Below are 11,193 nucleotides of genomic sequence, written 5' to 3' on the forward strand. Positions count from 1 at the left end.
AGATGAAGGTGGTGGAGCAAGGTGTGGCATGCAGGTCCAGCTGACTCCAGGACCCATGCTGCTCTGTGGAGCCCCAGGAAGGGCAATGGGGCAGGGGGAGGGCAGTGGCCACAGAAATTTCCCTGGAGGATGTGAGACGTGAAGACTGATCAGAGTTGGCAGGGAAAGGAGGTGATCCTGGCAGAAGGAAGAGCACAGGCAAAGGCAAGGCGTGGTCAAACAGTGTTGTGTTGGGGGTTTCTGGAAGGTCAAATGGGAGCAAGGGGCATGGGAGGTTAGGCTGGATGGAGAGGCCATAAATAGGAGCTATTCGTTTAGCTTTTCATCGGGGTCTGTGAGAGTGGATGGTCAGAAACAGGTGGACACCCTAGAAGCCACGGGTGCACTGAGGGCTGAAGGCAGTCTAGGAGGCCCAGTAGTCTCTGCTTCCTTGTCCCAATCCCTGCCACATGCAGCTGCAGCTCATGCTTCGTCCATGTTCTTGCCCCTGCTGCTTCCTCTGTGGGAAATGCCCCTTTTCTCCCTGAAGAATTCCTGCTTATCTTGCTGGGCAAATGTTAGCTCTTCTAGGGTAGAGTTCTGGATTCACGTAATTGGAATCCCCCCCACCCCCGCCAGTGCAGTGTTTTTACCTCTATTCTAATATTTCTTGCTTTAAAAAAAATAATACAAGTGAAACACTAGTTATAATCTTCATAATCTGGATGGAAAGTATTCTTATCCCCCATTTCACAGATGAAGGAACTGAGCCTTAGGGAGGCTGAGACTTCTCCAAGGTCACACAGCTAGTGAGAGTGGATTCAAACCCAAGTTTGTGTGGGTGCAGAGCTTGTACTTCCTTAATCACCAGCCACGACTATCACTAGCAGGGGACTGTCAAGCCCTTGGGAGCATTCAGGGTCTGTGTCTTAGCACAGAACAGTCTGGACTCCCCAGAGTGCCTGGCACATGGCTGCACACGTGGCTGGCGCTCTTTAAAGATCCAGAGAGCCGAGCTGCTGGTGCCAAGCCTCTCCTGGGCACGTGGATGGGGTGGAGGGCAAGGGACCTCTCTCGGCCCTCTTGCCAAGAATCCTGATGAGACACTGGCCCAGCCTCCCACAGACTGTCCCCAGTTAGGAGAGTAGACACCTCATGGCCTTCTCAAAGAATGGGGCCCGGGGGTGACCCAGACCCCTGGGGTGACCTCATGCAGTGGTTGGCTCATTCCGGCTCCAGCTTTTAGGACTCAAGCCTATCTCTCAGTGATGCCAGTCCCACACTCATCAAATTTCTGGGGGTGCTTTGAAGGGATGACAAGCCACAACAAGGAGAAGCCTGCTTTCATTTCTAAGGGGAGAGGTGGCTGATCACACACTATAACCAGTTCTTCCATGTCAGTTGGAGGGGAAGAAAGAGGCATGTTTTTTTCTCCTTTTCCTGTGGGTACCTTTGTTCTAAATATAAGCATCCCAGCCAGCTGTCCCTTCGTCCTGAGATGTGAGCCTCAAGCAGATTGACGATGACTTTCAATGGCCTGGCAGTGGGAGTGGCCAGCTTGCCCCAGGGTGACTCTGTGTGAGGGGCCCCCTAGCCTCCCTTTCTGAGGCTCCGTTGCTGCACTGAGACCAAGCAGCGGGCTTGCAGGGTCATCCTACTAACAACAGCTGCTTTTATTGAGCATTTACTGTGAGCTGGTACGAAGCCAAGCGCCTTCTTTTCTCCACTCACCAAGTACCATACAGAGAGAGGGTGTTGTTGCTCCTTGCTGCAGGGACAGAGAGGTCGAGGGACTCGTCTGAGGTCTCACAGCCAGTAAGTGGGATAACTGGAATTCAGATGCAGGTCTGTGTGACTCGAAATCTCAAAGGTTCCCCTCTGCCGTGATGCCTTCCCCAAACTGCTAGGCCCTTGAGACTCGAGTTCTGGAGCTGATATTACCATTCATTGGTTCGGTGACTTTGGGGGACTCGCTTCCTCTCTCTGGGCGCCGATTTCTTTAGCACAGTGAGGAGGTTGGATAAGACATCCCCAGGCCCTCTCTAGCTCTCTGAGTTTAAAAATGCCCTCGCTTCCAAAGGTGTTGGTCAAAGGGCGGCAGGGCACCAATGGCCAGGAATCCCGGTCCCCTCCTCTGTTTGGGTGGGTTGGCTGACAGCTGGGGTGAGTCTCCTGTGGCTGTTCGGTGCTATAAGAACTTTCCCTTTCCTTTTGGTGAAAGACCTTAGACGAAGCCCCAGACGTGAGGTGGGAGTGGGCAGCCTTCTATTGCATGGCTGGGAGATGAGTAGGATTCCCAGAACAATCCCAGAATTCCCTGGGCAACCGGGGGACCTCTTTGAACCACGGCCTGGTGGATGGTCATAGCTGGAAGGGACTTTAGAGGATATCATATCCAATCTCCTCATTCTGCAGATGGGGAGACTGAGGCCCAGAGTGAATTAGTGACAGAGCTAGGGCTCCAGCATGGGTTCCATTGACCTTTCATGTACTCTCTCAATGCCGGGTATAAGAGACTCCTTTTCCCGAAGGGCAGGGAGATAAACCTGGAAAGGAACAATTTCAGTGTAAGTGGTAAGTGTGAGGCAGAGGGCTCTTCATTTCCAACCAAGTATTTTCCCACTCCCACATCCTGCCTTGCCGGGAAGACATTTATTAGGATTCTGAAATGTCAGTGCTGGCCAGGTCTCTTGATCTGGGGTGGCAAATCCCTGGAATTCAGGGGGCCTCGTCCCATTTCCTGACCAGTTCAGCAACAACATCTGTAAAGTGCCTACTGTGCTCTCGCTCTGTGCTGGGCCCCTCCCGATGACTGTTGGAGGCGCGTCATCTCTTTGCAGCCTGACAACAAGCCTATGAGATTAGTCCTGTGAACCCACCATCGTGTAGAAGGGGAAAGTGAGGTTCCGGGCCCCCCTCCCCACCACCGGCTCACAAGCAGTGGAGCCAGGCTCCACCCAGGTCTCCTGGTGCCTGAGCAGTCCTCGTGCAGACAACTCGGTACTGGGCAGGTCTCGGCTCGGTTGATAGACTGCTTGAGTGCTATCTTCACATTTTGTCTTTTTTGAAGGAAAAACCCCATCCTGAACTTCTCGGCGCAGCCTTTGCCCCTGCCCCCGAAGCCGCCCCTCCCAGGCCCTGGGCAGTACGAGATCGTGGACTACGCGGGCCCCCCCAGGCACTTCATCTCCACTGCGTCCTTTGTGTCCAGCACCAGCCGGTGGACAGCAGCCCCGTCCCAGCCAGGCCTGCCGGGCCCAGGTCAGAGGAGTGTTTTTAAATGACTATAAAAACCAGATCTGGGATTGTTTGTCATTCCTGGGCCATCAGATGTCACTGATTTATAGGCTGTTTGCCAAACAGATTGCAGAGGTTAGAGTCGATCTGGGAGACTTTTAAGCTTGCACCTTTGGAGTATGAAAGGGTTTTTTTGTTTTTAGGTGGAAGGGCTCTTAGAGTTCATCCAGGCCAGGGATTTGTAACCAATGACCATGGATGTCCAAGAGACTCAGAGATGGGCTCCAGAGGGGTGTGTGACCCTGAATTTGCCTGCAGACTTGGAGCACGAAGACACTAATTTTTGGAGAAAGGGCCATAGCTTTTGTTAGATTGTCCAACAATTGCACGTTCTTAGAAATGTCTAGATCACTGGCCTGATCTGGTCGAATCACTCAATAGCTGGGAAGGGCCGGGAGAGCAAGGTGTGTGCTGAGCCACAGTGAGAGAGCTGCAGGCCAGAGCAGCAGACTACGCCCCCCTCCGTGCCCTCCACGCCCTGTCGTCATGAGACACGCCAGGGACTGTTCCCTGGAGCAGCTCCTGGGAACGGTCTAGTTCTGCCTTTTTCCAGTTAGCTGACACAGGGGGGCCCTGTCACCTTTGGGACCTACCTGAAAGCTAACAGCATGAGGGACCTACTCCAGCAGCTGGTCTCTGAACTCCCTGACCTCTCTGTAGCTCTCTTCGAGCCCCTTAGCTATTTGCCACCCCCTTATGTCGGCCAGAGCTGGTGGCGTTGAGGACGGACAGGTGTGCTGGTGGGCAGGTGGTGTAGGAGGAGGAAGGCAGAGCCGAAGGGGCTGCAGGTCTGCGTAATTCAGTCTTTCAGTGAGCACTGGTGATGCTCCCACCCTGGGGAGACAGAGGTGACTTAGCTTGGTGCTTACCCCCAGAGGCATCAGTCTGGTAGGGAAGACACCTTCCTCTCCACACATGCAGATGAGTAAAATGTAAGGTGGACAGGATGGGGAAAACCATCCTTAGAGCTTTGGAAATGTAGAAATGATAATCCAGTCAAGAAGACTGCAGAGGTTGGACCTGGGGGTCACTGGTCAGCCCAGGCAGAGCTCAGCTTGCTTGGGCAAAGGTACTAACGCTCCATACACATGGTGGGCTCCAGGAGGCCTGGGGCCCAGTCAGGATCCTTGTCTGAGCCTGTGTGGCCCAGGCCTCTAGAAGCTTTTCCTGAGGGTCTTCTCCCTTCTCCCTTCTGCACGCCTGGCGCCTAGGCGCAGACCACTTCCTGTTGCCGTGATCACCTGCGCCAAGGTGGACTTCCCTGAGGGGTATCCTGGGAGGAAGCCCCATGCAAACATCTGCCTTCTTGGCTTCCGGCGGGTGCAGATCAGTCTGGACTGCCTGGTGCTCCCATCGGCCTGGACCCTCATTAGCCAAATCAGCATCAGTCTGAGAGTTTCCATTCACCCCCAGGTGGTCCTGGCACCTGGTCTCCTAGAGAGAATGTGCCTGCAGTTGTCATGGCTTTCGCTTTTCTGGAAATTTCTTTTTTTTTCCCCCTTTCTTTTTTTAAGTAGGCTCCACACCCAGTGTGGAGATTGAACTCATGACCCAGAGATCAAGAGTCACAGGCTCGGGGCGCCTGGGTGGCTCAGGGGATCGAGTCCCGCATCGGGCTCTCCCTGCTCAGTGGGAAGCCTGCTTCTCCCTCTCCCACTCCCCCTACTTGTATTCCCTCTCTCGCTGTCTCTCTGTCAAAAAATAAATAAAATCTTAAAAAAAAAAAAAGTCACAGGCTCTATCTACTGAGCCAGCCAGGCACCCCTTCCCTTCTGAAAATTTCTGAACTAAATGAAAACAAAACCCCACCAAGGTGACACCTTGCTTCTTTCAAAGTATTGCTTTACTCCATGGTTTTTTCAAATCTGATAGAAAACTTTTGTAAATTTTCTTCTGTTAAAGAAGTTACAGGGAGTTAAAGAAGGCTGAAAGCCAGAGGTCAAGTCCTGCCTCAGCCAGGCCAGTCCCCTCCCCTCTCTGCCTCCCCACGTGTAAGATACAGGGGCCAGTACAGGACTACCCCTGGTCGTGCCAGCTCTGATGTAGAATGACAGGGGCTTGAGTAACTGGCCTTTGCTCTCTTAATATTGTCTCTCTCTCTCTCTCTCTCCATCTCTCTTGCCTCACAGCCACGTATAGGCCAGAATTCCCTGGAAAGCAGTCCTTTCTCTACAACGAGGACAACAAATGGATCCCAGTGCTGTAGGGACCTCACACAAGCTCAGGGAGAACCCTGGCCACCAACTGCCCCACCCAGGTTCCCCAGGACGTTCATTCAGAGAATGCCCATTTTGTGCGTGACCGATGACTCCCCAGGGGGCAGCTCTGCCCCCGGTCCCCTCCACCCCCGGCTGGTGTAGAGCTGGGCTCCTGCGTTTGTCCTTGTCTTGAGCTGCCCCCTGGAGATTGGACTCCAGTGGTTTCCTGAGCAGAAGTGAGGAGTGGACAGAGCCTCCCTTGGTTACTTGGCCATGCACCTGTCCATGCTGGCTTTTGCAGGCCTCCCCACGGATGTAAGGGGCTGCTGAAGCTCAGACTCCAGGGAGAAGATGGCCAACAGCAGATTCCGCATCTAGAAGCCCGATGCTGAGCCACAGCTCTGGGGTCCAGAGTGCACCTGCTGGGTGGACCACACAGGACTGCAGCCCAGGCACACTCCCATCCTTCAGCCTTGACTTCCAGACTTCCCCTGGAGTCTCAGGAGCTGGGAAGGCCCAGAGGTGCTTGTGACAGACATGAAGGGGTTGCCTGGGCCTTTGCCTCCAGCTAAGCCTTTGTATCTCATGTTCAGGAAGAGCATGGCAGCCAGTCACCGTGGTCACTTGTGTTCATTACCCACCTTCAGGAGAGGCCACCACATCCACTTAGTGGCTCAGTATTGGGCAGCCCATGTGAGCAGGAGCCTGCCGGAGCCAGGGCCCTGGAAACCGCGATTCTGAGGGGCAGGGAGGCCACGTGCCACTTGGTGCCTGCAGGTTCTTTCTTTCCCCGGGATTTCCCTGTCCCCGGGCCTGGCCTCCATCTCCTCCCAGACCTCCTGCTCAAGTGCGACACAGTCTTTAGTGGATCTTTTCTGGCCTGCCAAATCGGTTTCCTCCTGGCAAGAGGAAGAGATTCCCAAAGAACCAAGGGGAACTGGAACTGAGCACATGTCCCGTCCTTCCCCAAGTACCGTTGTTCCCATCTGCAAGTGCAAGGCTCTGGTGCAGCCCCCTTCCCGTACCCCACATAGTCAAGGCCTTCTCACTACCCGGGCCCCACCTCTGATTTTTCTCTGTGACCAGAGAACGGCCTTCCTGTCAGAATGGCTGCTGACTGGCCCTCCCTTTGTGCAGGGGTGGGTGAGGAAGAGGGAGGGAGAAGCATAGAATACCATAGCCAATTAAATGGAATTCTTGCATCTCACAAGAGCTGGCCTTTTCGTGAACCCCAGGTTCCCGCCAATGCCCGCTGTCTTGGGGTGTGTGGGAGGTGGCCTGGAGCACCTGGCGAAGCGCCGTGAAAGGCTGGACCTCGGGGCAGGATGCTTTGTGTTCCCCTCCTGTCGGGTCCGTAGCTTCTCCTTGAAGGAAAAGAGTCAGATTCAAATTCCGGGGCTCAAGGTCAGCACTTCCAGGGGCTGGGCAGGTAGTGCGTGGAGGAAAGTAGGTAAGGCCGGGATGGGGAGTGGGAGCTGAGGCCGCTCGTCTAAAGGGGCATCCAACACGGCTCCAACTAACTGTGGCCACATCTGCCGAGTTTCAGCGGAATCTGGGAAGTCTTTAAAATGTGAAATCTCCTGATTGGAGATGTTGACAACCATCTTTCCACTTGAAATTTTTTGTTGGGGCTAAAGGAAACTTCTGCAGGCCATCCGTTGTCCCCTTGGGTTGTAGAAGTTCTGGAAGACCCTTGCAAAGTTGGCACTTGATGCTGTAACTTTCTTTGACCCCAGACTTTTGACAATGGGGCCAGACCCCAATGCCTTGATTTTTAGGTCCCTCTGACCCTGGGGGACCTTTAGCAGACGATTGGGCTGGACACCGCCAGCCCTGGGGTCTCTGTGGGCAGAGGCTGGGAAATGTATAGGAATACGAGCCAGGCCTCTCCTGCCCTCGGGCAGCCGGGCTGAGCACCGGCAGGTAAAGGCTGTCTCTCCAGAGGAGCCCCCTCTACGTGGGGTCAGGAAAGAGGGGACTCTGGGAAAAAGGGCTGCCCTTGGCCAGTCTGAATCTGGGTTCTATCAAAGACATGACTGGAGCTGAGGCCCTGAGCTCAGAGGGTGTGCCTTGCCCATGTCTAGCCTCTCTTAATATGTCATGAGCTGTCTGTAGTGCTGTCCAGCCCAGCAGTTCTCAGAGCCTGGCCATACGTTAGGATCACCTTGGGAGCTATTACAGAGACAGGCTGCCCAGGTCCCAACCCTTAGAATTCTGATTTAATTAATCTGAGGTAGGGTCTGGGCCTTGGTATCTGTATTAAAGTTCCCAGCATGATGATAATGTGTCCAGTTAGTGTTAGGATACAATGATAGTTTATTAAATAATTTTCCGAATTTCAATGTGCATGCAAACCACTTGGATAGCTGGTTATAAAAGGCAGATTCTGTAGGTCTGGGATGGGACCTGAGAGTCTGCATTTCATTTTCTTTCTTTCTGTTTTTTTTTTTTTTTTTTTTGAGACATAATTGACATAGAACATTGTACTGGTTTTTGGTGTAAGCATTTCTAGCGAGTTCTCAGGCGATGCTGACGCTGCTGATCCATGGACCACACTTAGGGTAGTGAAGGTCTAATAAATACACTTAATTGCTCAACTCCCATTGGCTTCCATTTGCTCGCTCGTCTGCTGTTTGCCTATTTATCCCCCCCCTTTTTCTTTCCCTCCCTCCCCTCCTTCTCTTCATTCCCTCACTCACTCATACCTCACGCCTGCTTTCCTCCTTCATCCCTTTCCCCCCCGCACTGGCTACTTGTCCTCCAGGGGAAAGCCACCAGGCAGGGGATGCACTCTCCACCAGCTGACGGCCACCTTTCTAAAGTCACTCCTGTTTGGAAAGGAATTACTTTAACTCCTTTCCCCCTTTGACTCTTTGGAGCAAAAGATGGTCCTAAAATGGCAGCTGTCAGGCTCAGGAGGCATCCTTGGCCCCTGACCTCTCAGAGGGCAGGCCTCTCTTTGAGGCTCAAGTGGCTTTTGTAGGCATTGACAGCCCTGGTCTCATCATGTGGTGGCTTTGCTGAGGAGAACTGAGCCCTCGTGGCTTTACTGCGGCTGCTGGATGGTGGGTGTGGAGCTGCCTGGCTCTCTTCCCGAACCCTGCGGCAGGCTTTGCACGGATACTGATTCCTTGTGTGTATTAATGCAGCCAGACCCTGGCAGATGACAAAGGCTTCAAGGCCTGTATAATTATGGCCTCTCTGGAGCAGTGGTTCTTGACCTTGACTGCACACTGTAATCACCAGGGTGCTTTAAAAAGTTTTGAGGTCTGGGTCCACCCCCAGAAATTCTGATTTAAATGCTCCAGGGCGGGGGCATCTGGCTGGCTCAGTCGGTAGAGCATGTGACACTTGATCTTGGGGTCGTGAGTGCGAGCCCCACGTTGGGTGTAGAGCTTACTTAAAAACAAAATTTTATTTTTTTAAGATTTTATTTATTTATTTATTTGACAGAGAGAGAGAGAGACAGCAAGAGAGGGAACACAAGCAGGGGGAGTGGGAGAGGGAGAACTTCCCATGGAGCAGGGAGCCTGATGTGGGGCTCAATCCCAGGATCCTGGGATCATGGCCTGAGCCAAAGGCAGACACTTAACGACTGATCCACCCAGGTGCCACAAAACAAATAAAATTTTAAACAAAAATAGATAAAAGAAATGCTCCAGGCCATGGGGTCTGGGCAGTGGGCAAAGGGATAAATGCTGCCCAGGTGATTCCAAGGGGCAAACCAAGCTGGAAAAGCACCATCTGCTGGCTTCCCAGCTGCTTCTGGCAGGAAGCTCAAGAAGGAAGGAAATGATCAGATGCTGAGCACCTCCAGTGTGCCTGGCAATGTGCCGACCTGCTGCACACACTCTGCCATCCCACCCTCATGCATTGTCCTGCGCTGACAGCTTGGGTGACGTCGTCGCTGTAGTGAGGCCTGGAATGGACACAGCCATTTGGATGCCTATAGGGTTCCTCGAGCCGGCGCCATGCGAGCCGTATGGGTGCCCGAGGTCATAGGAGATGCAAGTAATACTGATCCTGGCTTCAAATGTTGATATTTTGTTCATTGTGGATTTGTTTTTGCCTTTATTTAAAAAAACCAAAAACCAAAAAACATTGCATTGATTTCTCTTGATTATTGAGCTCTTTGACTTCTCCTAATTTTTGTGCCTGAGATTCGGGCCTGACCCTGGCCCTGGCCCTGACTCCAGGCAGGGCCGTGGGAATTAAGACCACTGGCTCCGACTGTCAGAGCTGAGAGGCCCTTGGAGTCATCTGTGGTTTACAAACGGTTTAAAAGTTTTGTTCAGACAAAAGTTTACGGGAAATCCTGATGTGTAAAAGGGGAAAAGCTGATCCACCATGAGTGAAGTCGGGAGGATCCTCGGGGGCTGCAGCTGTCCCCTCCCCCACATCGAGATGGCCTCTGAGACCCACCCATCAGCTCTGGGGCTCTAAAGATGATAGTTACAAAGACCCATGTAGAACCCTCATTCATAGCTAAAGAAACTGAGGCCTAGAGGTGGTGGTGTGCTAGGAAGCTGGCAAAGGAAAGAAGGACAGATGCTCTGTCATTTGTTCCTTAGAGGAAATAAAGGCCTTGATTTGTAGTAGTTGTCAATTTCTGGGGCATAAGTACTCCCCCGTGTACCAACATGATGTCATGACCGCAGAGCTGGGAAGAGATAGGAGCACCCATTTCTGTAAGCTGCCGAGTCAGCTGCAGGGAAAATGACTTGGCCTGGAGTGTGGGAGCAGAGGTGGCACAAGAACTCAGGCCACATGGCTCCCAGCCTTGGGCTCTGCCTACTGGCCCCAGCTGTGTGGTCTGTGGCAAGGCCATCCTGGACCTTTCCGGGACTTCTCCATCTCTAGTCAATGCTCCCAAGGTCATAACATTCAGCCTGTGTGACCACGCCAGACAGAGATCTCGACATCAGGATCCTGCTGCCTTCCAGGGGGCACCTCTGCTTCTCCAGTGCCCAGGACGCGCCACCAGCCTTCGAGTCCAGGGTAAACCACCCGCAGGACGGAAGGGGGCGGGCCTAATCTGCTTTCACCCTCTCTTCCTGGGAGGACTTTCACAAAAGGAACATGTGTAGTATTTGATGTAATACATAGGGAGAATTTTATTACTAAATACCATATGAGTATACAAAATGCGTAACTGAATAACAGCTAAAAAAAAAAATAGTCCAAGTATGTGAAATACACATTTTTTGAAATGATAAAAATGTATCCATGAAAAATATAAAATGTTGCATGTATATACAATATTTACTTCTATATATATAACATAAATGACGATTGTAAATAAGAAATGTGTACATCAGGAACAGGCATGGAAGTTGTTTCTTTTACAGCAGCTACTTTGTTCCAACCAATCAGCTCGATTATTTACATCTTGTATTGAGGAAATCCATGAGAAAGAGAGTGTTTCCACTCTGGTAACAGTTAAAAATTGTTTACACTGAAAAGCAAAAGAGTTTTCCAGTTAATTGACCAAAGGGTCTGAAGTGGACAGAAGAATCAAGAATGAAAGGCGGACAAGAGTCAGGCATCTGTGGGGGAAAGAGGGTCCGCTTCCACCCATCTGAATAGCCAACAGCCGGGAGATGGACTGAGAGAGCACGGTCTTCTGAGGAGACAGGCTGTGGGGACGTTAGCCAAACTGGCGCTGTCTCTGGCTGGGCCGGCACTGGCAGGAAATCCAGCGTAGATTCAAGCACGAGTT

The 11,193-nt window shown here is 52.3% G+C and overlaps 1 protein-coding gene across 6 annotated transcripts in view; it reads left to right on the plus strand.

Annotated features, from left to right (window-relative positions):
• The window catches only part of STPG1 (sperm tail PG-rich repeat containing 1), a 50,874-nt gene extending 40,088 nt beyond the window's left edge, over nucleotides 1-10,786 (plus strand). For all 6 annotated transcript variants that reach the window (XM_073903175.1, XM_025855668.2, XM_073903177.1 and 3 more), the window contains 2 exons: nucleotides 3,050-3,240; nucleotides 5,406-10,786. In XM_073903175.1, coding sequence (XP_073759276.1) covers nucleotides 3,050-3,240; nucleotides 5,406-5,482 — 268 coding nt within the window. In that variant the 3' untranslated portion in view covers nucleotides 5,483-10,786. The remainder of the gene's footprint in view (nucleotides 1-3,049; nucleotides 3,241-5,405) is intronic.
• The last annotated feature ends 407 nt before the right edge of the window (nucleotides 10,787-11,193 follow it).

Source organism: Callorhinus ursinus, unplaced genomic scaffold (assembly GCF_003265705.2).
Source record: "Callorhinus ursinus isolate GAN/ISIS: 27379988/994484 unplaced genomic scaffold, GSC_fseal_2.0 scaffold18, whole genome shotgun sequence".
In the NCBI taxonomy this organism is placed as follows: Eukaryota; Metazoa; Chordata; class Mammalia; order Carnivora; family Otariidae; genus Callorhinus; species Callorhinus ursinus.